The sequence below is a fragment of the Phaethon aethereus genome, assembly GCF_964289735.1.
Source record: "Phaethon aethereus genome assembly, contig: HAP1_SCAFFOLD_408, whole genome shotgun sequence".
Classification (NCBI taxonomy): Eukaryota; Metazoa; Chordata; class Aves; order Phaethontiformes; family Phaethontidae; genus Phaethon; species Phaethon aethereus.
Genome location: NW_028114283.1, coordinates 47983 through 75898, shown reverse-complemented (window position 1 = coordinate 75898; position 27916 = coordinate 47983). Strand labels below are relative to the sequence as shown.

Here is a 27916-nt window from a genome sequence, read left to right as displayed (position 1 = left end):
AGCTGCGGAAGGAGAAGAAGCAGCAGAAGAAGAAGAAGAGGAGCGAGAAGGGGCCGGTGGCGGAGCCTCCGGAGCTGGGGACGCCCTCCGATCCGGAGCAGCCGCGGGGTGAGGACTCCCTTCCCCCCGAGGCAGCCCCCCAGCCTGGAGAGCCCCGCGGCAGAGCTCCCCGGCGCCCCGAGAGGGGCAGCCCCATGGCGAGGCCCCCGGCGGCCTCCCGGGCTGGGAACGTCCCCCAGGTGGGAACAGCCTTGAGCCAGGAGCCGCCTCCAGTTCGGGAGGGGCCGCGCTGGGACCTCCGGGGTTCCCAGCTTCCCCGCGCCTGAGCGCTGACGCCTCGAGTGCCTGCGTCCTGCAGAGGCTGAGATCTAGAGGGGCCTGTCCCCTCCCCGCTGGAACAGGGGCCGGCCTGATGGTCTGCGCGGGGGTGCCAAGCTGCTGGGGAATGGGGGGCTTAGTCCCGCCTGCCCCTCCGAAGGCAGACCCTTGCCCAGAGGAGGGTCTCCCTGCCATGGGCTGTCCCACATACTGGGCTACATCTCCTGGTGACAGAGGCTGTGTGCAGACTTCCCTCTTCCCTCTCCTGCAGTAGCTGCTCCCCCCACGTCCCCCCCAGCCTTGGCTGATGGCCCCAGCGATGGCGAGAAGCTCGCAGGGAGCAAGAGCAAAGCTGAGCTGCGAGCAGAGCGCCGGGCCAAGCAGGAGGCTGAGCGGGCCCAGAAGCAGGCCAAGAAAGCAGAGCTGAGCCAGGCAGCCACAGCAGCCAAGCCCAGGCTGACCCCCTCTGAGCCTCAATCCGGTACAGACGTTGTCACCGCAGGGTGCAGAGGGTGGGTGGGTGAGTAGGGAGGGAGGGGGCTGGGGCGGGGGCCTGCAGGCGCTGCCCATCCCATCCTTACATGGTGCCCTGGGCTCTGCCCTGTCGGGCCTTTCCTGAGTTTTGGGGCAGCGTGGCTGGGCTGGGGGCTGCACCAGGGCGGTGCCACCTCACGCCACGCTCCCCGCTATCCTCACAGTGGTAAAGCGGCTGCCGGAGCACGTGCAGGTGGATGACCCTGCAGCCCAGAGAAAACTGGCCAAGAAGCTGGAGCGGCAGCAGGTAGGAGGGGGGCTGGGTAATGGGCTGCATGCTACAGAGCAGCCACTGCAGACACTGTGGCGTGTCTGCTGGCATCGGGCTGCGCGCATGGTGGGACTAGGGCCTGCTTCCTGGTGTGCCGCAAGCAACCACTGGGTGTGATTGCTGATGCTGAAGTGAGCAGGGCTGTATGGCGGGCTTGGGTAAGCCATCGTCAATGCTTTTTGGCTACAGGTACCTCTGAGGCAGGATTACGGCACCAAGGTCAACCTGTTCTCCCACTTGCACCAGTACAGCCGGAACAAGCCACTGACACAGCAGATGAGGTACATGGCTTCCCCAGCCCAGGCCCCTGGCAATCGTTGGGCTCTGTTTTGGCTGGGCTGGCTGAAAAATGGCTGTAGTGAAGGGTATCCTGGGGCTGGATGGGATGGAGGGGGACCACTTTGCTTGGTTTGATGTCCTGCTTGTGAGGTGAGGAGAGCTGCCCTCGGGCAGTGCAGGGCCAGGGGAGCAGGGGCTGTGGGGTTAGCCTGACTCCTCAGGTCACAGGGCAAGTAGGGGCTGGACTGACAACTCCTTTTTCGGGCTGTCCCTCAGGTTGTTTGGCTGGGGGCCTGGCAATGGGTTGATTGTTCCTGGGCTGTAGAGGGCCAGTGCTGACAGCTCTGTCGCGTTTGTCCCTGCAGCATCCCCTCCATGGTAATTCACCCAGCTGTGGTGCGTCTTGGCCTCCAGTACTCCCAGGGCATCATCAATGGCTCCAACGCCCGTTGCATCGCCCTGCTGGAAGTCTTCAAACAGGTATGTGAGCAGTTACCCATGCCCACCAGGCAGTAAGGGCGTTGCACCAGGCGCAGGTATCCCTTCCTGTTCCCTGACTACTGGGGCTGCATCTGTGCTCAGTCATCTTCAGCCTCTTCCTTCTGACCGTGCCAGGGCTGGGCCCTGCTGGTGTCCTGTTCTGGCACTGACGCTGCGGGTTTGAGCTCCTGGAGCACCCCTTTGCCTCCCCTGTGAAAGGGTGTCAAGCTGTGCGGTACATGCTTGTGCCTGGTCTGCAGCCTCCTGCGCGAGAGTGGTCTGCCTGGCCAGAAGGGGCAGGTGGCCTGAACTCACGCTCTCTTTCTTCTTGTCTCAGCTGATCCGGGATTACTCAACACCCCCCAATGAGGAGCTGTCACGGGACCTGGTGGCCAAGCTGAAGCCACACATCAGGTGAGGGCTCCCAGTGCTGGAGCAGAGGGACTGAAGCTCCTCTAAGTGTGGTCCATCGGTCGCCTCTCTGGGTTGGTATCCACCCAAACTTGGGCTGACGTTCCTGGGGCTCTAGGTTCTGCCTCCCTGCCTACAATCTCCAGCCCAGCTGCACCCTCTCTCTTCCTGTCCCTGCCCTCCAGGCTGCTCTGGAGCTAAGCCCATTTCCTCTCTGCAGCTTCCTGAACCAGTGCCGGCCCCTCTCAGCCAGCATGGGCAATGCTATTAAGTTCCTGAAGAAGGAGATTTCGTGCCTGCCTGACACCCTGAGAGAGGAGGAGGTGAGTGGCCTCATGCCAGCAGCAGGCTCCAGCCCTCTGGCTGCAGGCACAGGGTAGAGGGTCAGCCCTGGCCCAGGATAAGCAGGGAGAGGTGGCGGGATGCAGGCTGGGAGCAGCGCTGCAGTGAAGCTAGAAGAGTTGGCCATCAGTGTCGCCAGCCACGGCCTGAGTGCGGCCAGACCTGCTCCCCCTCTGCCAGCACCCGAAGGGGCCGGGGTGCGCTGCAGCCAATGCTGGGCTGTTAGTGTCGTGGGGCTGGTAGGACTGGCACTTGTCAGGAGCAGGGACGTAAAATGGGAGAAGCTGCAGCAGGCGCACGTGGTCTCAGTGAACGCAGCACTGCACCACAGGCCTGGCCAGCAACCAGCATTGCACCTGCATCGGGAGGTGACTCTTGAGCGGCTGGAGGACTTGCAGGCTGGTCCGGCTGGTGCTGTGCCCTGCAGGAAGACCACAGCAGCTGGGCACCATGAGCTGCCCTTGCCCACCAGGACTGCCTGTGAGAGCATCGTCTGACAGCATCAGTAAAGTCACAGATGAAGAAGAATATCTTTTTTTCAGTGCTTAGCTCTGTCCCATGCAAAAAACTCCACAAGAGCCCGTTGGCTGCGGAGCAAGGGGCAGGGTGGTGGTATATGCCAGGAGCTGGCTGCAAGGGCCCCTGGGGCAGCATGGCTAGTGGGCTCAGAGGAGTCAGGCTGGGAGGCTGAGCTTGAGGACCAGAGCAACTGATCCAGGAGGCGCAGGGGAGGTAATGGGCAGAGCTGGGGAGGTCCTGATGGCAGCTCGAACCTGTGCTGGGACAGGAGTGGCCCTGTGTGTCCTGCAGAGCCGCTGTCCCAGGGGAAGGTGCCATTCAACAAACAGGCTGGCTGGGAGCAGGGCAGGCCTCTGTGCTTGCAGGCAGAGCTGAGCCCGCAGTCCTGCCAGGCTGTGAGGGACAGCAGAGTGTCTGCGGTGTGGTGAGGCCATGCTGTATGTGCTGGCACTGTCTCCCCCAGGCAAAGGACAAGCTGCAGGGCACTATCGACAAATATCTGCGTGAGAAGATTCTTTTGGCAGCTGAAGCCATTTCAAGGTCTGCCTTTGAGAAGATAAATGACAACGATGTCATCCTGGTGTATGGATGGTAAGAGGAGAGCCAGGGCAGCCAGGCCAGTGGGTGGGAAAAGGAAATGGAGCAGTTGAGTGAAGACGGAAAGCTCTTGCAAAAGCAGTTTTTCAAGGGTGGGAAAGTCAGCATTGCCCAAGGGAGAGGGAGGGGTTTTGGCTCTGGGTCCAGCAACTAGAAATAAAACAAGTAGGGAGGGGGCAGTCAGGGGTGCCAGCCAGAACTTGGCTGCGGTGGGGAGCTGATAAACGTCTCCCTCCTGCCTTTAATTATGACCAGTGGGGCGGGACAGAACTGTGGATGTGTGAGGGTGTCAGGACAGAGCAGAGCATGGCCCTGGGATCAGCACTTGCTAACTGGATGTGGGAGTATTGTTAGTGCTTTAGAAAAAGCAGAGAGCTCATTAGGACTTCCATCCCATCCTGGGAGACAGGCGGGCTGATGAGCTCGCGTCACGAGGTGGTGACAGAGCACTTTCTGCCTGGCAGCTGCCAAGGGGAACGCTAAACCGTGTCTGCAGAGCGCAGTGGACGGTATTGGCAGGCCTGGCTGCAAGCAGGCATCCCTGGAGGGCCGCGCTGCGAAGGGGTCTGTCTCTACATGCTGGGACAGGTTAGATGCTGGAAGTACTGGAACCCTCGGACTTGTTAGAGGAAGGAACAGGAGAGTCTGATCAAGTAGCCTTAAACCAGCCTATACCAATTAATATATGTGTCAGCATCTCAAGCTCAGCTTGTGAATGCCCAAGTCTGCACTGCCTGCCAGTTTGACTATCCCAGACCCACCAGCGTGTAGTGTGGCTGCAGTGGGCAGCACCATCACTGCGCTGGGAAGCGCCTGACAGGGGCCTAAAGCCATTGCCGTCAGCAAAGCCTGTACCGAACGCTTGTCCGTGAGACTTTGCTGTTCCTGTTCAAGGCTTGGCACTGTCCTCTGTTTGCATGTGCCCAGAGTTAGGTGTTTTCGAGAAACCCAGATTCACCGCATCTTCAATGCAGGGCATTTATAGAGCGGCCATGACTGTTTACTGGCATTTTAAACAAGCTGCAGCACAGTCAAATGTCAGGAAGCAAAAAGACGGAAGCTTGTTCTTCCTTCGAGGGACTGTGTCCCAGAAAGCAGAGGTGGAAAAAGGAGCCAGAGACCGCTGTGGCAACACGGAGTCCCGATCTGATGTGCCTCCTGGGTGATCAGCAGAGGAGCGAGCAGGGGCAGGAGGTCAGAGCGGGCCTGGAGTGTTCTGAGAGGGGAAACCTGGAGAAGGTTTGGAGGGGGAGTCCCTAGCTGTGGTCACGGACAGGTGGATGTCAGTGCTGCTTCCAGGGGGGGGCTGAGACATCACTTTTCCCAGGGGGTGAGTCTCTGCAAAGACAGGGAGAGGGAGCCCTGGAAGCGAGCGTAGCAGGAGAGTGTCTGGAAGGGGCAGCACTTGTAACGGGGGCAGGGGGGTGCACGACAGCTCTGCCCGCACTCGTCTCCAGGCAGCACTGGCCCGCTGGGGTTTTGGTGGGAGCCCAGCTCCCATTCTGGGTAAGAGAGACATTGCTCTCTTTGGGCTGGATGTGCCTGAGGACCTGGCATGGCAGCTGGCACCTGGCAGTGCCTGCTCTGCTGCAGCCAGCCCCTGCCGTCGGGCGCATGTCAGCTCTGTCCCCTGGGCGAGACCCCATGCTAACGCTCAGGAGACCTCCTGCCCGGCCGGCACCTGATGAGTCCTGCACTGGAGCCAGCACCAAGGAAAGTCTCCTGGCACTGGCTGCATTTCCGGGCCATGCTGGCAGGGAGCAGCGCACAGCATCGGGGGCAGCCGTGCTAACTGGTGGCCATCAGCTCTTCCCTTGTGAACCGCACGCTGTGTTACGCCCATGTGGAGAAGGGACGGGCCTTCCGTGTGATCGTGGTGGACAGCCGGCCGCGGCTAGAAGGCCGGGAGACGCTGCGCCGACTGGTGCGCAAGGGCATTCACTGCACCTATGTGATGATCAATGCCATTTCTTACGTGCTGCCTGAGGTGAGGAGCAGAGCAGGGCTGTGCCGAGGGTGGCAGGCATGGGGGAGGCTGCAGCATAATAAAAGGCGCTAACAGATCCTTGCACTTCCCTGACAGGTGTCCAAAGTGCTGCTGGGAGCCCATGCGCTCCTGGCCAACGGCTCTGTCATGTCCCGGGTGGGGACATCACAAATAGCGCTGGTCTCCAAGGCCTACAATGTGCCCGTCCTGGTGTGTTGTGAGACCTACAAGTTCTGCGAGCGGGTGCAGACAGACTCTTTTGTCTCCAACGAGCTGGGTAAGGCTTCTGTCCCCTTCCTCCCACCTGGGACCTGTTCCCTCTTCCTGCTGCTGGCCAGGATGGACTGGTCTGCCCTGCCATTCTCCTTCCTGGCCAAGGGGCCACCACTCGCAGGAAGGGTGGCTGTTGGGCCTGGCGGGCAGCAGGGCGGGATGATGAGGTGCTGTCCCTCCCCCTGATCCTTCCAGCTGCTTCTCTTTCTGCAGATGACCCTGATGACCTGATCATGCTCCGGAAGGGCCAGGCCCAGCTGGGTGGCTGGGCAGAGAACAAGTCCTTGCGCCTCCTCAACCTGGTCTATGATGTGACACCACCTGATCTAGTGGATCTGGTCATCACGGACTTGGGCATGATCCCCTGCACCTCAGTGCCTGTTGTCCTGCGTGTCAAGAACGTGGATCAGTAGTAGGGGCAGCCGCACAGACACTTAATAAACCAGGCTCAACAATGCACCTTGTCTGCCTTCGGTGGTGTGGTAGGAGCCCTGGCGCCCCGTGTCACCACAGGCTCAGCTCTGCACTTTCCTTGGGCATGCTGACACTTCTGCCCAGCTCTGCCCAGCCCCTCTCCTCCCGCTCCAGGCTGCCGTGGGCTAGGACCTTCCCTGTCCCCAGGCCACTCCTCAGGAACCTGGAGGAAATGGTGACAGCCCCTGGCCCATCCCTCCTCTGGGTATGGTTCTGGCAGCCAGTCGAGCTGGGCTTGCGCAGAAGACCCCCAGCACCTCTGACCCCGCAGCACCCTCAGGGGGCCAGGGCTGCTCCCAGCACGAGCTGCTCCTGCAAGAGGGGCCCAGTGCAAGGTCCAGCCTGAGCAGTGGTTGGGGGCTCTGGCACAGAGAAGGGAGTGTCCTCCTTTGCTCTGCAGCGTTCCTATGCCTTTCTGATGCACCCAGTAGGGATGGCTGGGGGCTGTCTGTGCATCCCCCTGGAGCCCCTTACCCCCTCCACATTCCCAGCTCTGGGGGAGGAACAGGGAAGAGATGGCAGTGTGCCTGGTATCCTGGCCTCTGCCCAAAAAGGAGTGTTTTTATACAGCAGTCTCGCCTGTCATTGCAGCCCTGTGCAGAGCCAGGGCGGCAGGGGAAGCCCCATGTCCCTGCCGGGTGGCAGGGAGAGGAAGGCCCGGCACTAACGGCGCGAGGGCCGGTGGGGTGCCACGGGTGGGGCCAGAGCTGGTCCCTCTCTCTTTCCTACGACCGGCTGTGCTGCCGGTTGCTGCCCCGCGGGTGCGTTAGGAGGCACGGAGGGGGCCGGGGGAGCAGGCTCCATCCCCACTGCTGCTCCCGGTACCAGCTGTGGGTCGGGCCCGGGGAGCACCGAACCGCAGCCTTCCCACGGAGGGGACAGGGCCGGCGGCAGGCAATGCCCCACCGTGCGGGGCTGTCAGCTCTGGCCGGGGTGCTGTGGCCCAGGGGGAACCGAGGCCCCTGCTGCTCCACAGCCAGGGCACCGGCGAAGCCCCCGGGACAGAAGGGCCGGGGCCCAGGCTCGTCCCAGCGCGGCCCCTCAAACCCGCCGGGGGCGTGGCCATGGAGAGCGCGCCGCTGCCGGCAGAGCCGCGGCGGGCCGCCAGGGCGGGGCGCTGCGGACGGAGGCGGGGCCATGCAGATAAGGCACCGAGCGCGGGATGACGGGACACCCACTCGCCAAGCCATCGCCGGACACGCGCCTAAACGGCGCTGCGGGGACGGTGCGCGGCGGCGCGTCGTGTGGCGCGGAGTGATCCGTGCGTGCGGGTGTCGCGCGGGGCTGGCGGTGCGGTGGCCGTGTGCTGAGTGTGAGCGCGTGGGCAGGGCCCGCGTGTGCGCGGGGGGCGGGTCATACTTACCTGGCAGGGGAGACACCATGATCAGGCAGGTGGTTTTCCCAGGGCGAGGCTCATCCCCTGCACTCCGGGTGTGCTGACCCCTGCGATTTCCCCAAATGCGGGAAACTCGACTGCATAATTTGTGGTAGTGGGGGACTGCGTTCGCGCTCTCCCCTGGCGCTGCGGTGCAAGGACAGAACGGGACATGCCGCTGGTCTCGCTTGGCGGTGCTGCCACGGCGGGGGCGGGCAGAGCGTGGGCTGGTTCCAGTGCCCGACCCCGCGCGGGCAGAGGCGTGACCCGTCGCACGCCGGCCTCGATCGCCCGCCATCCCGCCATCTCGCCCGGTGCAGGAGCGGGGCCGACGGCGAAAACGAGCCGGGTCGCAGCGGGACCCGCAGGACCCCGGGGGCGTTTCCGTCGTTGTCAGACCCGCGATCGGAACGGAGCGGTAACGGCAAAGCGATGAATCTGGGGAGCAGGCGGTGCCTGGGGTCCTGAGGCGGTGGCTGCCCCTTGGCTGCCTGCACCGGCCCTACCCGGGGCGACTTGTGCCCGGCCCTGCCCGCCCCGAGGGCCATTCCCCGCACTGGTTCCCCGCTGGCCCTGCCACTTCCGCCCCCCCGCCCCGAATTCGGTTCCGCAGGAGTCGCGGGGAAACGGCCCGCTGCGGACAGAGAGCGGAGCGTGGCCAGCCCCAAGGTGCTGACAGCCCGACCCGAGCTCCGCCCCCGCAATCCCGAACGTTGCTCGGGATTGCGCCCACTGCAACCGCAACTATCTGTCCTTGCACCGCAGCGCCAGGGGAGAGCGCGAACGCAGTCCCCCACTACCACAAATTATGCAGTCGAGTTTCCCGCATTTGGCGAAATCGCAGGGGTCAGCACACCCGGAGTGCAGGGGATGAGCCTCGCCCTGGGAAAACCACCTGCCTGATCATGGTGTCTCCCCTGCCAGGTAAGTATGACCCGCCCCCCGCGCACACGCGGGCCCTGCCCACGCGCTCACACTCAGCACACGGCCACCGCACCGCCAGCCCCGCGCGACACCCGCGCGCACGGATCACTCCGCGCCACACGAAGCGCCGCCGCGCACCGTCCACGCAGCGCCGTTTACGCGCGTGTTCCCGCCGTGTCTTGGCGAGTGGGTGTCCCGTCATCCCGCGCTCGGTGCCTTATCTGCATGGCCCCGCCTCCGTCCGCAGCGCCCCGCCCCTGTCGGCCCGCCGCGGCTCTGCCGGCAGCGGCGCAGGACGGGGCCGGGCGGGGCCGGGCGGGGGGGGGCGGGGCCGGGCCCTCCGCTCCAGCACGGGCACCGGTGAATAACGGGCAGCGCCTGGACCCACATCCCCGGCCCGCAACGTCTTCGCTCCCGCCGCGCTGCTGCCGGGGGCTGCCGCCCCGCCCCGCCCCGCCGGCCCCCGGCGCGCACCGAGAGCCGCTCCGCGGGCCCCGGGGCTCGTCCCGCCGCGGCCGGGAGGCTGGAACGGCGCCGCCGCAGCACCCCCCGCTCCCGCGGCGGCGGCCCCGAGCAGGCCTGCGCGCTCCCGGCCGCGGCTCTGGCGAGGGTGCGGCCCGGCGCCGAGTGCCCCGGCAGCCGGCGGGCAGGTGCCCCCGGGGGCTTCGGAGGGACAAAGCTCCGGCGGCTCGGGGAGCCCCCGGGCAGCGGCCCCGGGGAATCGGCCCGCCGGGCCGCGGGGGGGGCGGCGGCGGGGCCCTTCGTAGGAGCCGCCCCTGAAAGCCCCGGGGCCGGCAGCCCCCGCGGCTCCCAGGCCAGGCAGGAGGCCGGCGGGGCCGGCCGGGGACCTCCTCGTGGAGCCCGGGAGGAAGGAGACGTGGCGCCGTCTCTGGAGGCGAGGTCGGCTGCGCAGGCGGGTCACGCAGCCGCGGTGGGTGCGCACGCGGAGGGCAGAAACACGAGAGGCCAAAGCCCGGCGGGGCTCGGCGCCAGCCGGTGCTGCGTCAGGCCGCGACAAGACGGCCTCTTCTGAGCGCAAGAGGAGGCGCGAGGAACACGGCGGGCCGACGCCTGTCGCGGGCGGACACCGAGCAAACGGGGGCGAAGAGAAGGCGGAGGCGTTCGATGCTTCCCTTGCCTCGCCCTTTAATAACACTGACGGACCGCGGGCCGCCCGGCCCCCGCGGCGGAGGACCGCGGCCGGGGAGCGGCGACTCTCCACTCGTGGGCACCGGCCTGGTCCGGGACCGGTTGTAGCAGCTGAACGTTCACGAGCCCGCGGGGCCTGGCGGGGCTCACCCCAGCGTCCTGCAGGAGCTGGCGCGTGCTGCGGCGGGACCCCTCTCCATCGTCTCCCAAAGCTCCCGGGAGTCTGGGCAGGTCCCCGCTGACGGGAGGCCGACGTCACACCAGTTCACAAGAAGGGCGTGAGGGAAGACCCGGGAAACTACAGACCTGCGAGTCTGACCTCAGTGCCTGGAAAACGCTGGAGAAGGTCCCGCCGGGTGCTACCGAAGGGCGTTTAGCGACCAGTGCAGTCGTCGGGCACAACCAGCGTGGGCTCACCGAGGGAAAGCCCTGTTCAACTGCAGTGAGGTCACCTGCCTCATGGAGGAGGGGAGGCGGTGGATGTAGTTTTTCTGGGTTTTGGTAAGGCGTTTGATCCCGTCCCTCACAGCACCCTTCTGGGCGCTTGTCCAACAGTGGGACGAGCAGGTTCACGGGGCGGTGGGTGAAGCACCGGCTGAAGGGCAGAGCCCGAGGAGTGGTGGCGAGCGGGGCTATGTCTGGCCAGCGAGCGGTCGCCAGCGTCATTCCTCAGGGCTCAGTCCGAGGGCCGGGGCCGTGCAATGTATTTACCAGCGACCCGGATGCGGGAGTTGCTAACGATGCGTTCAGGTTTGCCGACCACACCAAACGGGGACGGTGCTGTTGACGCTTCTGAGGGACGGGAGGCCTTGCAGAGGGGTCTAGGTAGAGTGGAGCACCGGTCAATCGTCAGCGGCATGAAACGGAAGAAGTCCAAAAGCCGGATTCTGCCCCCAGGGCAGAGTACCGCCGGGCACCAGTCTAAACTGGGCAAGGAGTGGGTGGGGAGCGGCCCTGCAGAAAGGGGCCCGGGGTCAGCAGCAGGAGCCGGCGCCGTGCCCTGGCACCACGGGGGCAAACCGCACCCCGGGGCACCGAGCACAGCACGACCAGCCGGCCGAGAGAGGGGGTTATCCCGCCGCACTCAGCGTTGGCGCGGCCTGGCCTGGGGCACTGCGTGCAGTTCTGGGCCCCGCCACGTGGGAAGGATGCGAAGGTCCTCGAACGCGTCCAGAGGAGGGCAGCGACGCTGGTGCCGGGGCTGGAAGGAGCGTCCTCTGAGGAGCGGCTGAGGACTCTGGGCTTGTGTGGTTTGGAGAGAAGGAGGCTGAGGGGTGACCCCGTTACTCCCTGAGGAGGGGACGTGGAGAGGGAGGCGCTGAGCTCTTCTCCCTGGGATCCAGGGACAAGACACGTGTGAATGGTCCAGAGCTGCGCCGGGGGAGGTTGAGCCTTGACGTGAGGCAGCATTTCCTTACGCAGAGGGTGGGCAAACCCTGGAAGAGGCTTCCAGGAGAGGTGGTCGATACGCCAAGCCTGTCAGTGTTGAAGAGGCATTTGGGCGATGCCCTTAATAACACGCTTTAACTTTTGGCCAGCCCTGAAGTGGTCAGGCAGTTGGGTGATGATCCTTGCAGGTCCCTTCCAGCCGAACTGCCCTGCCCTTACCCTGCCCTGTGCCATCCTACCCTTTTGTCTCTGAGCGGGACGGCACACAGTGGGTGTGCAAGGCCCCTGGGGTGGGCTGTCCCATCTGGGTCCCCTCCGGCCCCTTGCCCACCCCAGCTGCTGCCCGGGGGTGCAGGCGATGCCTGGTGCGGCGCTGGCACTGCTCAGCAGCCGCCGAAGCACAGGGCGTCACCAGCCCCGTGCCAGCCACACGCAGGGCAGAGCGCGGCACCGCCGGGGCTGCAGTGCCGAAAGGTGACTGGATGCCGGCCGAGCCGGGCACACGATCAGCCATGCCTTGAGAAACGCCGACGCTTTTTACCGACACGGTCCTTGGCTCCGGGGCGTCGCTAAAACTCTCCCGTGCTCTCACCCACGCCAGACTGACACTGGGAGTAGAGAAATTACCAGGCGATGGGCGCAGAGGAGACATCGGGAGCGAAGCAGTCCTGCGGTGCAGCACCCACCCCCCTCCACGGATCAGGGTTGCGTCCGCGTGTCCTCGCACACCCGGACCCCTCGTGCCGCCGCCGGCCGGAGCGGCTGAGCCTGCGCTGTCCTGCCCAGCCATGGAGGTGCCGACGGTCCGAGGGCAGGAGCCGCAGGGACGGACGTTTCCCCGGGTCCCGGGGTGTGTGAGGTTGTTTCGGAAATGAGTCCCGTTGTCTGCCTCAATTCTTTCGGGGGTGCCATGTTGCCGTAAGATTTGCTTTTCAGGGCCGGGGACAGTGTTCCGGGCGGCGGCGTGGGGCACGGGCTGCGTGTCCAGCCACCCCGTGGTTGCTTCCCCCGTTGTGGGCGCGTGGCGCGTGCAGCGGCGGGTTCGTGGGAGGTGATCGAGTCAGTCTGCCAGGCCTCCCACATCGGTGCTGCAGCCATCGCCCTCCGTACCGGCGGCGTCAAGCGCTGGGCTGGTGTGACGGCAGCGCCCGTTCCACATCCACGGACTACGGGCGCCGGGCTGGATGCTCCGAGGGGGGGTCCCCTCTGCGCGTCAGGCGGCCGATGCCCGGGGGGGCTCGGGGGACGTTTCCCCCGGTCCCGCGTTCGCGGGGCTCGTTGCCCCCAACCGCCCTTTCCTCAGCGACGCCCGCCCCGCTGCTCGGCTCCGCCAGCTGCAGCCCTCCGGCCGTGGCGGCCGTCCCGCCTCTGCGGGTCTGCCGGGTCTCCTCCGGCCGAGGCCCGAGGCGCGGAGCTGGCCGGGCCGGGCCGGGCCGGGCCGCTGGCGGGTCCCGGGTGCCCACGGCGGGGCGGGTCCGCCAGGGGCGGGGCGCTGCGGACGGAGGCGGGGCCATGCAGATAAGGCACCGAGCGCGGGATGACGGGACACCCACTCGCCAAGACACGGCGGGAACACGCGCGTAAACGGCGCTGCGTGGACGGTGCGCGGCGGCGCTTCGTGTGGCGCGGAGTGATCCGTGCGCGCGGGTGTCGCGCGGGGCTGGCGGTGCGGTGGCCGTGTGCTGAGTGTGAGCGCGTGGGCAGGGCCCGCGTGTGCGCGGGGGGCGGGTCATACTTACCTGGCAGGGGAGACACCATGATCAGGCAGGTGGTTTTCCCAGGGCGAGGCTCATCCCCTGCACTCCGGGTGTGCTGACCCCTGCGATTTCGCCAAATGCGGGAAACTCGACTGCATAATTTGTGGTAGTGGGGGACTGCGTTCGCGCTCTCCCCTGGCGCTGCGGTATAATGACAGATCAGGGTTTTCCGTGTTGTTCCACCACGACCCACGGGCGCACTGCCGTTTCCGCCCCGCTGGGGCCCAGCTCGGGGCTGTCGCGCTCCTGTCTCCGCCTGCAGGGGCCCCTCCCGGCCGCTCTGCGGCCGTGTCCTGCGGTCGGGCCCCGGACCGCTGGAGCCGGCGGAGCCGGCGCTGCCGCTGCCGCGGCGCCCCCGCCCGCCGGGCGCCCGGTGAATCAGGTACAGCGGCCGGGCCGCCGCGTGCCGCCCCACCGCCGCCCCGCCCCGCCGCGGGGGCTGGCCCGGCCCGGCCCCGCCCCGGATCCTCCCGCCGCCGCTCTGCACGCGCCCGCTCGGTCGCCGCCGCAGCGCACGTGGGGTCGCCATGGGCTGTCTGGTGCTGCAGGACGGGTCGGTGCTGCGCGGCCGCCCCTTCGGGGCCGCCCGGGCCGTCGCCGTCGGGGAAGTCGGTGAGTGCGGCGGGCGCCGCCAGGCCGGCGGCGGATGGCGGGGGGGAGGCCCGAGCCCGGCGAGCGGCGCCGGGAGGGGAGCGGGGGGGTGTCCGGTCCGGCCCGGTGCGGGGAACAGCGGCGGCTGGCGCGGGGCGCCGGGGGAGCGGCCGGGCGGCTCCGTGCCGGGCGGCTCCGTGCCAACCGACCCGGGCCCTGCCCCTGCGCTGGCAGTGTTCCAGACCGGCATGGTGGGCTACCCCGAGGCCCTCACCGACCCCTCCTACAAGGCGCAGATCCTGGTGCTCACCTACCCGCTCGTCGGCAACTACGGGGTCCCCCGGGACGAGACCGACCCCTTCGGCCTCAGCAGGGTGAGCGCGCGGGGACCGGGGCGCGGGCCAGCGCGTGGCTGGGCGGGAACGCGCAGGGCGCCAAGGCGGGGACGCGCCGGGCACCGGGCCGGCACGTGGCGGCAGGCGGAGGCTCCACCCCGATGCCGCGGGGCCCGGAGCCAGTAGCTGGGCCCAGGGTGCCCCGGCCCACCCCGCTCCCCGAGGGGCTGGGCAGGGGGCGACCCCCGGGCACTGGGGGTGGGGATCGGGCCCGCGGGCCTGTCCCTGCTGGGGCTCCGTGCGGCCCCCAGGCCGAGGCAGCGCTGGGGCAGGGCGGAGCAGCCCCTCCTGCCTGCGGCCCCAGGCCCCTCCCAGCCGCTCTGCCTCCATGCTGCCTGTCCCGGGGCCGCCCCTGCCCCCGGGGCAGAGTCCAGGCCCGGCAGAGGCAGCACGGGGCCTCCCCACCGCCCTGGGGGTCCGTCCTGTCCAGCCCCATCTCACGCTGGTGGGCCAGGAGTCTCCGGCCCCGCTTTCGCTGCCGATAGCCCTCTCTGGGCCAGGGGCACGTGGGTCCCTGCTGCGGGCAACCAGAGCTCCAGTCCGGTGGGACAGGATGCGCTGGGGTGTTTGCGGCTTCCTGGTGAGGCTGTGGCTGGAGGGAGCGGCGCTTTGCCGTGTGCCGGTCCACGCTGCGGCTGTGCCAAGCTGCGAGGTCCTGCGGCGCGGGCCGTGCTGGCCCCTGGGCAGGGGGCTGCAGTCCAGTAGCACCAGGGGCCTGGGCACCCCATCATGGGGGTCTTGGAGCCGGGGCCTCAGCTGGACCAAGCCTCAGCTTGCAGGGCTGGGTGTGGGCCGCGGTGGGGGTGGTGACAGCCCGGCACGCTGCGTGGAGCGACAGCGGGGTCCAGTCCTGTGCCATGAGCCAGGGATGGGGTCCCTGTCCCATGGGGCTCCCCCAGCTCTGGGCTGTAGCTGTCCCACCATGCCCCATGGGGATGGCTGGGACGGGCACCCGAAGATGCACAGGGCTTCTCCCGGGCTGGTGACCCCATGCCTGGCCATGCTCACCCCTCCACACTCCCCAGTGGTTCGAGTCCAGCAAGATCCACGTGGCTGCACTGGTGGTGGGCGAGTGCTCGGAGACCCCCAGCCACTGGAGCGCGTCCCGCTCCCTCGACCAGTGGCTGAAGGAGCAGAACATCCCTGGGCTGGAAGGTGGGACCGGGGAGACTGCAGGGCTGGGTGTGGGGTGGGAGCTGGGGGGTGGCTGTGGGGCAGCTGAGGGGCTGGGGCCCAGGGGCAGCGAGTTCTGGACCAGACCTGTCTCTGCATTAGGATTTGCCCCCCCGGGGGTCAACCCGGCGGTGGCCATTGGGGGTGATGATGTTGCTGGGGTGCAGGGTCTTGTGTGAGGTGGGATGGGGCGAGGGGGTTGTGTCTCACGGCCCGTGCACAGGGGTGGATACTCGGGCCCTAACGAAGAAGATCCGCGAGAAGGGGACGCTGCTGGGGAAGCTGGTGCCAGACGGGACCCCCGAGAAGAGCCTCTCCTTTGAAGACCCCAATAAGCGGCACTTGGTGCAGGAAGTGTCGCTGAAGGTGGGGCTGGCACTGGGCTGGGGGCAGCTGGGGCTGCGGACGTCCTTGCCATGGAGGGGCTGGGCTGATCGGCCGGGCCCCGCGCTCACCCCTCCCGCAGACACCCCGTGTGTTCAACCCCGGCGGGTCCCTGCGCATCACGGTGGTCGACTGCGGGCTCAAGTACAACCAGGTGCGGTGCCTCTGCGAGCGGGGGGCGGCCGTCACCGTGGTGCCCTGGGACCATCCGCTGGACACCGCAGGTGGGGTGGCGGCGGCCGGGGGCCTCCCGGGGCCCTGCTGAGGGGTGGGGGGATGGGGCCAGGAGCAGGGACTGTCTTCTTGGTCAGTGCAGGGGGCAGGGGGGAGCTGTGTCCTGCTTCATGCCGGGGGATTGGGGAGCCTCGACATCGTCCTTCTTGGGGGCTCGGGGCCCTCAGTGGGACCCCGCAGGGGTGGGGGGCTGTGGGCTCGGGGTGCCTTGCCGCCGCTGGGATGGGAGGCTCTGGCCTGTGGTATCAGGGTGCCCTAATGTGACCCTGCATGGGGGGCCACGGGGGGCTGTGGGACTGGGGGACCTTGCTGCCACTGGGATGGGGGTTGTGGGGTCAGGGCACCTGGGTGTGACCCTGCTGGGGTGTTGGGGGGCTGTGGGTGTGGGGTGCCTCGCTGCTAGGCTGCTGGTAGCCCGGGGCCCCGCTGTGACCCTGCGGGGCCTTGGGGGGCGGGGGGGCCCACTCTGACCTTGCTGCTGTCTCGGCGCAGACTTTGATGGGCTCTTCGTCAGCAACGGCCCTGGGGACCCGCAGCTCTGCCAGGAGACGGTGTCCAGCCTGCGCCGGGTGCTGGACGCACCACAGCCCAAGCCCGTCTTCGGGATCTGCCTGGGGCACCAGCTGCTCTCCCTGGCCCTCGGCGCCCACACCTACAAGATGAAGTGAGTGTGGGTCTGGGGTCTGGGTCACCACAGGGTCCCGGCTGCCCGGGGCTGCCTGTCGCCTGTCCCGCCACCCCAGGTACGGGAACCGTGGGCACAACCAGCCGTGCCTGCACGAGGACACGCGGCGCTGCTTCATCACGGCGCAGAACCATGGCTTCGCGGTGGAGGCAGGCAGCCTGCCGCCCGGCTGGGCCCCGCTCTTCACCAACGCCAACGATGGCTCCAATGAGGGCCTCGTCCATGAGCACAAGCCCTTCTTCAGGTGGGTGTGGGGTCGTGGCTGGAGGGGTCCGGGGGGGCCCGGGGCCATGCCCTGCCTGACCCTCTCCGCAGCGTCCAGTTTCACCCCGAGCACCGCGCCGGCCCCACGGACCTGGAGGGGCTCTTTGACATCTTTGTGGAGGCGGCGCGGGACCTGCGGAGCGGAGACGGCAGCGCCCGGACGGGTGGGTGTGGGGTGAGAAGGGGCAGTGGGGACTGGGGGACCGGGGCTGCGTGCGGGTCCGGGCCGCGCACTGGGGCCATGGGCAGCACCGTGGGGCAGGGGCCGCGCGCAAGCGTGCGTGTGGCCCCGGCGTGACGCGTCCCCCGCAGTGCGGGAGCGCCTGCGGGACTGGCTGACCTACAGCGAGGCGCCGGCGGGGGGCCAGGACGCAGCCCGGCCCCGCAAGGTGCTGATCCTGGGCTCCGGCGGCCTCTCCATCGGGCAGGCGGGCGAGTTTGACTACTCGGGCTCGCAGGTGAGCGCCTGCCCCGGGGACGCGGGGGCGGTGGGTGGGGACCACCAGGGGAGTGGGGGCCTGGGGCCGCCGGCCGTGACCTCTCTGCTCCCCGTAAGGCCATCAAAGCGCTGAAGGAGGAGAACATCCAGACGGTGCTGATCAACCCCAACATCGCCACGGTGCAGACCTCCAAGGGGCTGGCGGACAAGGTCTACTTCCTCCCCATCACCCCCGAGTACGTCACCCAGGTGAGCACCCCGGGGCGCCGGCTGGGAGGGGCGGTTTGGGGGGCACAGGGACGGTGGGGCCGGGGGCTGCCTGGGGCGTAACAGGATGTCTGGGGGACTATGGGGTGGCAGAGGAGCTGATGCATGGAGGGCTGGTGGGGGGCGGAGAGGCGCTTGTGGGGCAGCACAGGCGCGGAGGGCGCAGGGTGCGTTCTGTGGGACCGCCGTGCGTCCCTGCCCCACCACTCCGTGCCCCTCCAGGTGATCCGGAACGAGCGCCCCGACGGGGTGCTGCTGACCTTCGGGGGGCAGACGGCCCTCAACTGCGGCGTGGAGCTCACCAAGGCGGGCGTGCTGGAGCGGTACCGCGTGCGGGTGCTGGGCACCCCCGTCGCCTCCATCGAGATGACAGAGGATCGCAAGGTCTTCGTGGAGAAGATGGAGGAGATCGGGGAGCACGTGGCGCCCAGCGAGGCCGCTGCCTCCCTGGAGCAGGTCCAGCAGTGGGACGGGGGCGGTCACGGGGCAGGGTGGGGGCAGCTCGCGGGTGCTGTCCTCCCCGTTCCGATCACGACCCCGCTGCTCTCTGCAGGCGCAGGCAGCGGCCGAGCGGTTGGGGTACCCGGTGCTGGTGCGCTCTGCCTACGCCCTTGGGGGTCTGGGCTCCGGCTTCGCCAACACCCGGGAGGAACTGGTGGCACTGGTGAGCCAGGCCTTCACCCACACCTCCCAGGTCCTGGTGGACAAGTCCCTGAAGGGCTGGAAGGAGATCGAGTACGAGGTGGTGCGGGACGCCTTCAACAACTGTGTCACGGTAGGGGAGGAGGGGAGATCTCCGGCCCTGCTGGGCGGGAGCTGATGGAGGAGTGAGTGCCGGGGGGTGTGGGGTCGGGGGCTCCCGCTGGACCCCGTCCCCAGGGAGGGCACCCCTGTCCCTTCTGTGGTGCCAGCATGGCTGCTGTGTGCCACGGGGAGCTGTGCCCCTCGAGCCAGACCCCCCGCATCCCCCGTGCTGGGGGGGGCTGCAACACGCAGGGTGTCCTGGGGGCTCATGTTCAAGCCCCAGCTGTGCAGGGGAGCCCCCATCGGTCCCCCCGTCAGGGGAGGAGGCGGTGGGCGCCAGGAGGGACCTGCCCGGGGCAGCAGCGGCCGAGAGCATGCGTGGGGCGGTCAGGACGCCACGCAGCCTGTGGTCACCCCCCACTGCCAGGTGTGCAACATGGAGAACCTGGACCCGCTGGGGATCCACACGGGCGAGTCCATCGTGGTGGCGCCCAGCCAGACCCTGAACGACGCGGAGTACTTCATGCTGCGGCACACGGCCGTGAAGGTCGTGCAGCACCTGGGCATCGTGGGCGAGTGCAACATCCAGTTTGCCCTGAACCCCGAGTCGGAGCAGGTGAGCGCAGCCCCCCGGGGGCCCTGGGAGACCCCCTGGCCAGCCCTGCCCCGGGGGATCCCGGGCCCGGGTCCTGCCGCACGCTGCCCCGCGGGGCTGTGCCTCGCCGGGCTCCCCAGGCCGCGGCGCCTGGCGTTCCTGCGGGCCGGAGCGTCTCGCTGTGTCGGCGCCGCAGCCGGACCCCACGAGCACAGCGGGGCGCCGGGTCTCTTGCTGCCCCTCGGTGCCACGCGCGTGCGCCTAACCCCGACCCTGGGGCGCGCTCTGCGCGGCGCCGTCCCGCTGCGGCCGTTGGCCGCAGCTGCCCTTCCCCAGCATGGCTGCCCGCGCACTTGGCCCCCGTAGCTGCGTATTCGTGCCCCCCACGTGCTGGCGGCCCCTTGGTGCCAGCCGAGCACCAGACAGCAGTGAGGCCCGTGGCCTCGTGCCACGGGGACGCGTCCTCCACCGCCCCGCTAACCCTGCCCGCCTGCTGCCCGCAGTACTACATCATCGAGGTGAACGCCCGGCTCTCCCGCAGCTCGGCCCTGGCCAGCAAGGCCACCGGCTACCCCCTGGCCTACGTGGCTGCCAAGCTGGCCCTGGGCATCCCTCTGCCCCTCCTCAGGTAACGGCACCGCTGCGGTGTGGGACGGGGCGCTGCTCCGGTGGGACAGCCCCAGCCGCTGACGCATCCCCTCCCCAGGAACTCCGTCACCAACTCCACCACAGCCAACTTCGAGCCCAGCCTGGACTACTGCGTGGTGAAGATCCCGCGCTGGGACCTCAGCAAGTTCCTGCGCGTCAGCACCAAGATTGGCAGCTCCATGAAGAGCGTGGGTGAGCGCGGGGTGGGTGTGCAGCACGGGTGGGCGGCACGGCGGGCGCGGGGTCTGGCACTCACGGCCCTGTCTGCAGGGGAGGTCATGGCTATCGGGAGGAACTTCGAGGAGGCTTTCCAGAAGGCCCTGAGGATGGTGGATGAGAACTGCGTGGGCTTTGACCACACTGTGAAGCCAGCCTCGGACGTGGTGAGCGCCAGGGCTCAGGAAGGCTTTGGGGGGTCTGGGGTGGTGGGGTACCGTGCTGCCAGCGCAGTCCTGGGCAGGAGGCGGCCGTCTGCCCCCCGCCCCGGCCCCACTGACCCCCCCGGCCCGGCAGGAGCTGGAGACGCCGACAGACAAGCGGATCTTTGTGCTGGCGGCCGCGCTACGGGCTGGCTATTCCATTGAGCGGCTCTACGAGCTGACCAAGATCGACCGCTGGTTCCTGCACAAGATGAAGAACATCGCAGACCACGCGGTGCTGCTGGAGTCGTACCGCGAGGAGCAGAGCACCATGCCACCCGCCGTGCTCAAGCGGGCCAAGCAGCTCGGCTTCTCCGACAAGCAGGTGGCCCTGGCTGTGCTCAGGTAACGCAGGGAGCGGGCACCCCGCTTTGTGCCCCGGCCCGCGTCTTGGCGCTCACCCTGCCCCTCGCAGCACCGAGCTGGCTGTGCGGAAGATGCGGCGCGACCTGAAGATCCTGCCGGTGGTGAAGCAGATCGACACCGTGGCGGCAGAGTGGCCGGCCCAAACCAACTACCTGTACCTGACCTACAACGGCATGGAGCACGACTTGGCCTTCCGTGAGCCCCACGTCATGGTCATTGGCTCTGGCGTCTACCGCATCGGCAGCAGCGTTGAGTTCGACTGGTGCGCCGTCGGCTGCATCCAGGAGCTCCGCAAGGTCCGACGGGCCCCAGCACCCCGCCGGGCTGGTGGGTTGGATGTCCCTGCTCAGAGGATGGAGCTGGGGAGGAGTGGGGGGCCCTTGGCCTCACCTCGTCCTGCTCCCCTGGCAGATGGGCTTCAAGACGATCATGGTGAACTACAACCCTGAGACGGTGAGCACCGACTATGACATGTGCGACCGCCTCTACTTCGATGAGATCTCCTTTGAGGTGAGTGGGGCTGGGGGCCCTGCCTGCCGTGGGGCTGGGGCAGGGTGAGGGCTGCCGTGGCCTCTGTCCCAGCCATCCCCGCGCTGCAGGTGGTGATGGACATCTACGAGCTGGAGAACCCCGAGGGTGTCATCCTGTCCATGGGTGGACAACTGCCCAACAACATCGCCATGGCCCTGCACCGGCAGCAGTGCCGCGTCCTGGGCACCTCCCCAGAGGCCATTGACTCAGCCGAGAACCGCTTCAAGTTCTCCCGCCTGCTTGATTCCATTGGCATCAGCCAGCCCCTCTGGAAGGAGCTCTCTGACATGGAGGTGGGGGGCGTGAGGGGCCGGGGAGGGTGACAGCGCTGGCCCATGAGGGACGGTCCCTTGGCAAGTCCCCTGAGAGTGGCATCTCTCCTGCAGTCGGCCAAGCACTTCTGCTGCAAGGTGGGGTACCCCTGCGTCGTGCGCCCCTCCTACGTGCTGAGTGGCGCCGCCATGAACGTGGCCTACTCGGACAGCGACCTGGAGAAGTTCCTGAGCAACGCCGTGGCCGTGTCCAAGGAGCAGCCTGTCGTCATCTCCAAGTTCATTCAGGAGGCCAAGGTCCATCCAGGAGGCCGCTCCGGCCCCAGGGCGCCCCTGCTCCCCGCGAGAATCCCGGCCCCCCGTCCCAGTGGCAGTCTGTGACCGTGTTCCTGCTTGCAGGAGATCGACGTGGATGCGGTGGCCTGCGACGGCGTGGTGGTGGCCATCGCCATCTCGGAGCATGTGGAGAACGCTGGGGTGCACTCAGGCGACGCCACGCTGGTGACGCCCCCCCAGGACATCACTCCCAAGACGCTGGAGCGCATCAAGGCCATCGTCCACGCTGTCGGGCAGGAGCTGCAGGTCACCGGTCCCTTCAACCTGCAGCTCATCGCCAAGGTGCCTCAGCGGGGGGGGCTGCGCTGGGCCGGCACGGTGCCGGCGGGGGGACACCCTGCGGCCCCAGGTGTGCTTCATACCGTCCGCTCTCCCCCAGGACGACCAGCTGAAGGTGATCGAGTGCAACGTCCGCGTCTCCCGCTCCTTTCCCTTCGTCTCCAAGACCCTGGGGGTGGACCTGGTGGCTCTGGCCAGCCAAGTGATCATGGGCGAGGACGTGGAGCCCGTGGGGCTGATGACGGGCACGGGCATCGTTGGTGTCAAGGTGAGCGGGGGCCACGGGGGCCGGGCTGGGGTGCGTGGCCAGGTGACCCCTAAGCCCCTCCCCGCCCCCAGGTGCCCCAGTTCTCCTTCTCGCGCTTGGCGGGTGCCGACGTGGTGCTGGGTGTGGAGATGACCAGCACGGGCGAGGTGGCCTGCTTCGGGGAGAACCGCTGTGAGGCTTACCTGAAAGCCATGCTCAGCACCGGCTTCAAGATCCCCAAGAAGAACATCCTGCTGACCATCGGCAGCTACAAGGTGCGTGGGGCGGGGGCGGGGGCCGGGGCCCCCCTCCGCCCTCTTACTGGCCCTGGGGTCATTGCAGAACAAGAGCGAGCTGCTGCCCACGGTGCGTACCCTGGAGAGCCTCGGCTACAAGCTGTACGCCAGCCTCGGCACCGCTGACTTCTACACCGAGCACGGCATCAAGGTCGGGGCTGGGGGTCTGGTGGGGGCCGGGGGTGCCCTTGGGGGAGGCATGGGGCCCTGATGGGCGCTGCTGCTGGCAGGTCATGGCCGTGGACTGGCATTTTGAGGAGGCAGACGGCAGCGAGGCCGGTGCCCGGGAGACCCAGCGCAGCATCCTGGACTACCTGGCTGAGAACCACTTTGAGATGGTCATCAACCTCTCGATGCGCAACTCGGGGGGCCGCCGGCTCTCCTCCTTCGTCACCAAGGGGTACCGCACCCGGCGCCTGGCCGTTGACTACTCGGTGCCGCTCATCATCGACATCAAGTGCACCAAGCTCTTTGTGGAGGTGGGCCGGGGCGCGCAGGGGCCCAAGGGATGTGGGTGCAGGTTGGGGAGTAATGCGGCGGCTGGGGTAGGAAGGTCCTCTTGTGGGTACTGTGGGGTGGGGTGCTGTGCACGAGCATTGCTGTGGGAGGGTCGTTTTGGGGGTGCAGCTTGGTCAGATGTCCTCACCCTGGCCCCGTTCCTGAGCTCTGGCCCCACGTGCCCCTGCAAGACGGGTCCTCCCTCACGGCTGCCGTCTCCACAGGCACTGGGCCAGATCGGGGCAGCCCCCCCACTGAAGATGCACGTGGACTGCATGACATCCCAGAAACTCATCCGCCTGCCAGGTAGGTGGGACCGGGCTCACGGCAGGGGCTGGGGGCTGTGCTCCGCGGCGCGGAGCCAGGGCGGCACCGGGGGCTCCGAGAGTGCTGCGGGGAGAGGAGGTGTTTCCCAGTGCTGCCGGGGTGTCCTGCACCCCCCGAGGCTGGGGGCTGCCTGTGCTGACACTGCCCCGCTCCCCAGGCCTGATCGACGTCCACGTCCACCTCCGTGAGCCGGGTGGCACCCACAAGGAGGACTTTGCATCGGGCACGGCAGCCGCCCTGGCCGGGGGCGTCACCATGGTGTGCGCCATGCCCAACACCAGCCCCGCTGTCACCGACGCCGCCTCCTTCGCCCTTGCGCAGAAGGTGAGGGGCTTCTACTGCCTGTCCCGACACCCGCGTCCCCTCGCCGGGCGCTGCGGTGCCGGTTGCGGTGCGCTTGCCGCCTGCAGCGGGGCGGCCCCGACCTAGCACCCACCACCTCTCGCCCGCGCAGCTGGCCGAAGCTGGGGCTCGCTGCGACTTCGCCCTCTTCCTGGGGGCTTCCTCAGAGAACGCCGGCTCGCTGGGCCCCCTGGCCGGGGCGGCCGCGGGGCTCAAGATGTACCTGAACGACACCTTCTCCAGCCTGCGGGTGGACGACGTGTCGCTGTGGATGGAGGTGAGGCGCCGCGGGCGGGGGCTGGCGCAGGGCCGGGCCCAGCTCCTGGTGCCAGCGCCCACCAGCCCCGTACCCTCTCCAGCACTTCGAGCAGTGGCCGCAGCACCTGCCCATCGTGGCACACGCGGAGCGGCAGACAGTGGCCGCCGTCCTGATGGTGGCCCAGCTGTACCAGCGCCCCGTGCACATCTGCCACGTGGCCCGCAGGGAGGAGGTGAGCGGCAGCGGCAGGGGGCCTGCGGGCCCCGGCAATGGGGCGCGGGGCAGTTCGGGGCAGGTCCCTCACCGCGGCTCCCCCAGATCCTCCTCATCAAGGCAGCTAAGCAGAAGGGGATCCCGGTGACGTGCGAGGTGGCCCCGCACCACCTCTTCCTGTGCCGGGACGACCTGGGGCGCCTCGGGGAGGGCCGAGCGGCCGTGCGGCCGGCGCTGGGCACCCGCCGGGACGTGGAGGCGCTCTGGGAGAACGTGGACACGATCGACTGTTTCGCCACAGACCATGGTGAGCCCTGGGGGAGAGCGGCTGTGGGGCGGGCGCACAGGGCGGCGATGGCGGCGAGTTCCGCAGTGACCGGCCCCCATCCCGCAGCCCCCCACACGCTGGAGGAGAAGCAGGGGCAAGAGCCACCCCCTGGCTACCCGGGCCTGGAGACGATGCTGCCGCTGCTGCTGACGGCTGTCTCTGAGGGGCGGCTCACCGTGGAGGACATTGTCCAGCGCCTCTATGAGAACCCCCGCAAGATATTCGGGCTGCCAGCCCAGGAGGACACCTATGTGGAGGTGGGTCCCTGACGCCCACCCCGGCCCCAGCCCCGGCCCTGCTGCCTCTGACCTGCTGTCCTGGCAGGTGGACCTGGAGCAGGAGTGGATCATTCCCAGCCACACGGCCTTCTCCAAGGCCCGCTGGACACCCTTCGAGGGCATGAAGGTGAAGGGGACGGTGCGGAGGGTGGTCCTGCGTGGGGAGGTTGCCTACATAGATGGGCAGGTAAGGCCCTGGGTACCCTCCCCCTGCATCTAGGGGGGTCCCCCCAGCCCCGCATACCCCAGCACTGACCCCGTCACCCCCATGGCTGCAGGTGCTGGTGCCCCCCGGCTATGGGCAGGACGTGAAGAAATGGCCCTCAGGAGCTGTGCTGGCACCGCACGCGGCCCCTGCCAAAGAGAGCACGAAGGTACCGGGGTGTGTGGGGCTGCGGGCGTGGGCCGCTGCCGCGCCACAGCTCCAGCTTGGCCTCTCGTTGCAGACCCCCGAGCGGCCCCGGCATGTGGTGGCCAGCGAGATGCTGCGTGGCCGAGCCTCCAGCCCCCGCCGGGCCGGCCCCACAGGCGAGGGACGCTTCCACCTCCCGCCTCGCATCCACCGGGCCTCCGACCCTGGGCTGCCAGGTAGGGGGGCGGGCGGCGTGGTGCGGCGGAGCGCGGTGGGCGAGCGGCAGGGCAGCGAGCGTGCCGCCCCAGGGCCGGGTCTGGGGCCGTGGCTGGGCGGCCCTGCTGACGCTGGCCCTTGTGTCCCGTTCAGCGTTCCGGAGGCTGGGAGCCGTGCACCGCCCGGGCGCCCGAGGCACCGGTAATGTCGGGGGGGGACTCACTCAGACAATGAGACGCGGCCGTACTAATGGCACTAACCGCAGCCGATGAGTGCATCCCCTCCCCCAGGTGCCGCGCTGGCCCCGGGCTGCCCGCGCTGCCCCAGCCTGGGCCCCTTTCCCCGCCATGTGGTGGGGCCGGGCGCCATGGGACAGGGCACGCTTGCGCCTGCCTGCCCCCCTCCTGCCCCGGCCCGTGCGGCACCTCGGGGACCCCTCGCCTGCCAGTGTGATTTGGGTTGCGTCTGATCGGGTTCCATGGAGTGCGCGGGGAGAGGGGCACAGCAACGCACTTGGGCTTGGCCCACCCCGGCTCTGGGTGGCCCTGGCGTCGGGCCCCGCCATACTTTTGCCCGGAGCTGCCATGTGCTGGCAGCACCCTGGCAGCGCGGGGCCCGGGGTGCCGCAGCCGCCCGCACCCTCTAACGCTGCCGCTCCTCTCTCCCACCCCAGCTGAGGATGCCCGTGAAAAGGCTGGCAGGAAGGCGGCGGAGGCTGGTGAGTGCTACGGCGTTCCGGGGGCCTGCAGCGGGCGGGCGGGCCGGCCGTGCTCCGTGGGACCACCCACGTGGGCTGACTGGCTGCTCTCCGTGCTGCAGATCCAGCTGTGATCCAGGACAGCTACTTCTACCCGCCGGGGCCCCTCCCGCGCCAGGCATCTCCTCAGGGTGCACCCCACTTCCAGACCTCCCCGCTGCTGCACCCCCTTGTTGGGCAGCACGTCCTCTCCGTCCAGCAGTTCTCCAAGGAACAGGTGCCCAGGCTGGCAGCGGGTGCTGGGGCCAGGGGCACGTGGATGAGCATGGGGGGCACGGTGCCTCGTGCGCCCCAGCCACATCCTGGGGCCGCGCATGCCCCGGCTGAGCTGCCTCTCCCCGCAGATGTCGCACCTGTTCAATGTGGCGCACACGCTGCGTATGCTGGTGCAGAAGGAGCGGAGCCTGGACATCCTCAAGGTGAGCCGGGCATGGGGCAGCTGCCTGGCACCCTGAGCGAGGCCATGGGAGCCCTGTGCTGGGCACGAATGCCCCTGGGCTCCCCAAGGTGACGGCATGGCCCCTGCAGGGCAAGGTGATGGCATCCATGTTCTACGAGGCGAGCACGCGGACCAGCAGCTCCTTTGCAGCGGCCATGAGCCGGCTGGGTGGCTCCGTCCTGTCCTTCTCGGAGGCCACCTCCTCGGTGCAGAAGGGAGAGTCGCTGGCAGACTCCGTGCAGACCATGTGCTGCTATGCCGACGTGCTGGTGATACGGCACCCCCAGCCGGGCGCCGTTGAGGTGAGAGTGGCTGGTGGGGCTGTCTCCTGCCTGCGGCGGCGCCGGGGGGTGGTCGCATCCTGCTGTGAAGGTCCCTGTGGCAGGGGTGATGACCTGTGCTGTGGGGCAGGGTTGTGCGCCCAGTGGGGCAGGCGTCGGGAGCAGGAGCCGGGTCCAGTCACCGCGGGGCTGGTGGGGGCCGCGTCCTGCCCGCGCTCAGCCCTGCTTGTGTGCCCAGCTGGCTGCCAAGCACTGTCGCAAGCCTGTGATCAACGCCGGGGATGGGGTGGGGGAGCACCCCACGCAGGCGCTGCTGGACATCTTCACCATCCGCGAGGAGCTGGGCACCGTCAACGGCATGACAGTAAGGCTCTGTGGGCCGAGGGGGGCCGTGGAACACCGCGGCGCATTGGGGCTGAAGGGCCCTGTGGGGGCCGGGGGGCCGTCGGGCCCTGTGCTGCCATGGGTCGGGCTGACCGCTCTCCCCAGATCACCATGGTGGGTGACCTGAAGCACGGGCGCACGGTGCACTCCCTGGCCCGCCTGCTCACCCAGTACCGCATCAACCTGCGCTACGTGACCCCCCCCGGCCTCCGCATGCCCCCCGACATCACCAGCTTCGTGGCCTCCAAGGGCATCAAGCAGGTGAGCAGGGGGGGTGGGGGGGCCGGGGCCCCGTTCCCCACCCCGGCCCTGCTGACGGTGCCGCCCCAGGAGGAGTTCGGGAGCATCGAGGAGGCGCTGCCGGACACGGACGTGCTCTACATGACCCGCATCCAGAAGGAGCGCTTCCGCCTGGCCGAGGAGTATGAGGCCGTGAGTAGGGGGTGGCGGGAGGGGGCACCCCATGTCTCGCCCCAGCGAGGGGGCAGCAGCCTTCCGCCCTCTGTGGGGTGGGGGCTCCCCTGCCCCAGCTCAGGGCTGCCCCTGGCCCCCGCAGTGCTTCGGGCAGTTCATCCTCACACCCCACATCATGACCCGGGCCAAGGAGAAGATGGTGGTGATGCACCCGCTGCCCCGCGTCAACGAGATCAGGTGGGCCCGGGGGGCTGGGGGGGCTCTGAGGCGCTGGGGGCCGTGCTGGGCTGGGGGGAGGGGAGCCGCGGGGGGGGCTGGGGGCTGTGCTGGGCTGGGGGGAGGGGGAGCGGGGGGCTCTGAGGGGCTGGGTGCGTCGGGGTGGGGTCTGTCATCCCCGCGGGGCCCTCGACTGACGTCACTTCCGCAGCGTGGAGGTGGACTCGGACCCGCGCGCCGCGTACTTCCGGCAGGCGGAGAACGGGATGTACATGCGGATGGCGCTGCTGGCCACCGTGCTGGGCCGCTACTGAGCCAATAAACGCGTCACTCTGCCGCGCCGCGCGTCATCGCGCCGCGCCGGGCGG

At 68.5% G+C, this 27916-nt stretch overlaps 2 protein-coding genes across 4 annotated transcripts; both read left to right on the top strand.

Moving 5' to 3' along the window:
• Positions 1-5: 5 nt before the first annotated feature.
• EIF2B4 (eukaryotic translation initiation factor 2B subunit delta) lies at positions 6-6424 on the top strand (the record flags this gene model as incomplete). Its single annotated transcript, XM_082015701.1, has 11 exons — positions 6-108; positions 590-799; positions 1017-1099; positions 1313-1404; positions 1768-1882; positions 2220-2296; positions 2514-2616; positions 3618-3745; positions 5558-5738; positions 5835-6015; positions 6225-6424. Coding segments are annotated over 11 exons (1473 nt in total), but the record flags the coding sequence as incomplete, so codon positions are not given.
• Positions 6425-13606: 7182 nt separating this feature from the next.
• CAD (carbamoyl-phosphate synthetase 2, aspartate transcarbamylase, and dihydroorotase) lies at positions 13607-27862 on the top strand (the record flags this gene model as incomplete). Of its 3 annotated transcripts, XM_082015706.1 has the most annotated exons (45): positions 13607-13691; positions 13905-14044; positions 15091-15220; positions 15462-15604; positions 15705-15846; positions 16349-16520; positions 16600-16785; positions 16857-16969; positions 17118-17263; positions 17362-17493; positions 17734-17967; positions 18065-18286; positions 18683-18871; positions 19354-19478; positions 19557-19690; positions 19769-19881; positions 20012-20262; positions 20333-20579; positions 20695-20793; positions 20883-21107; positions 21201-21383; positions 21486-21704; positions 21802-21969; positions 22041-22223; positions 22291-22395; positions 22475-22723; positions 22967-23048; positions 23227-23393; positions 23524-23688; positions 23771-23902; positions 23989-24190; positions 24278-24468; positions 24536-24676; positions 24768-24863; positions 24936-25077; positions 25211-25258; positions 25731-25775; positions 25877-26031; positions 26159-26233; positions 26343-26555; positions 26773-26898; positions 27024-27179; positions 27249-27350; positions 27475-27569; positions 27760-27862. In XM_082015706.1, 45 exons carry the CDS (start codon positions 13607-13609, stop codon positions 27860-27862), a joined length of 6771 nt encoding a protein of 2256 aa, XP_081871832.1. The 3 variants fall into 3 exon arrangements, with proteins under 3 accessions (XP_081871832.1, XP_081871833.1, XP_081871831.1); XM_082015707.1 differs by lacking the exon at positions 25211-25258; XM_082015705.1 differs by lacking the exon at positions 25211-25258 and having other exon boundaries at positions 24936-25137.
• Between the last annotated feature and the right edge of the window lie 54 nt (positions 27863-27916).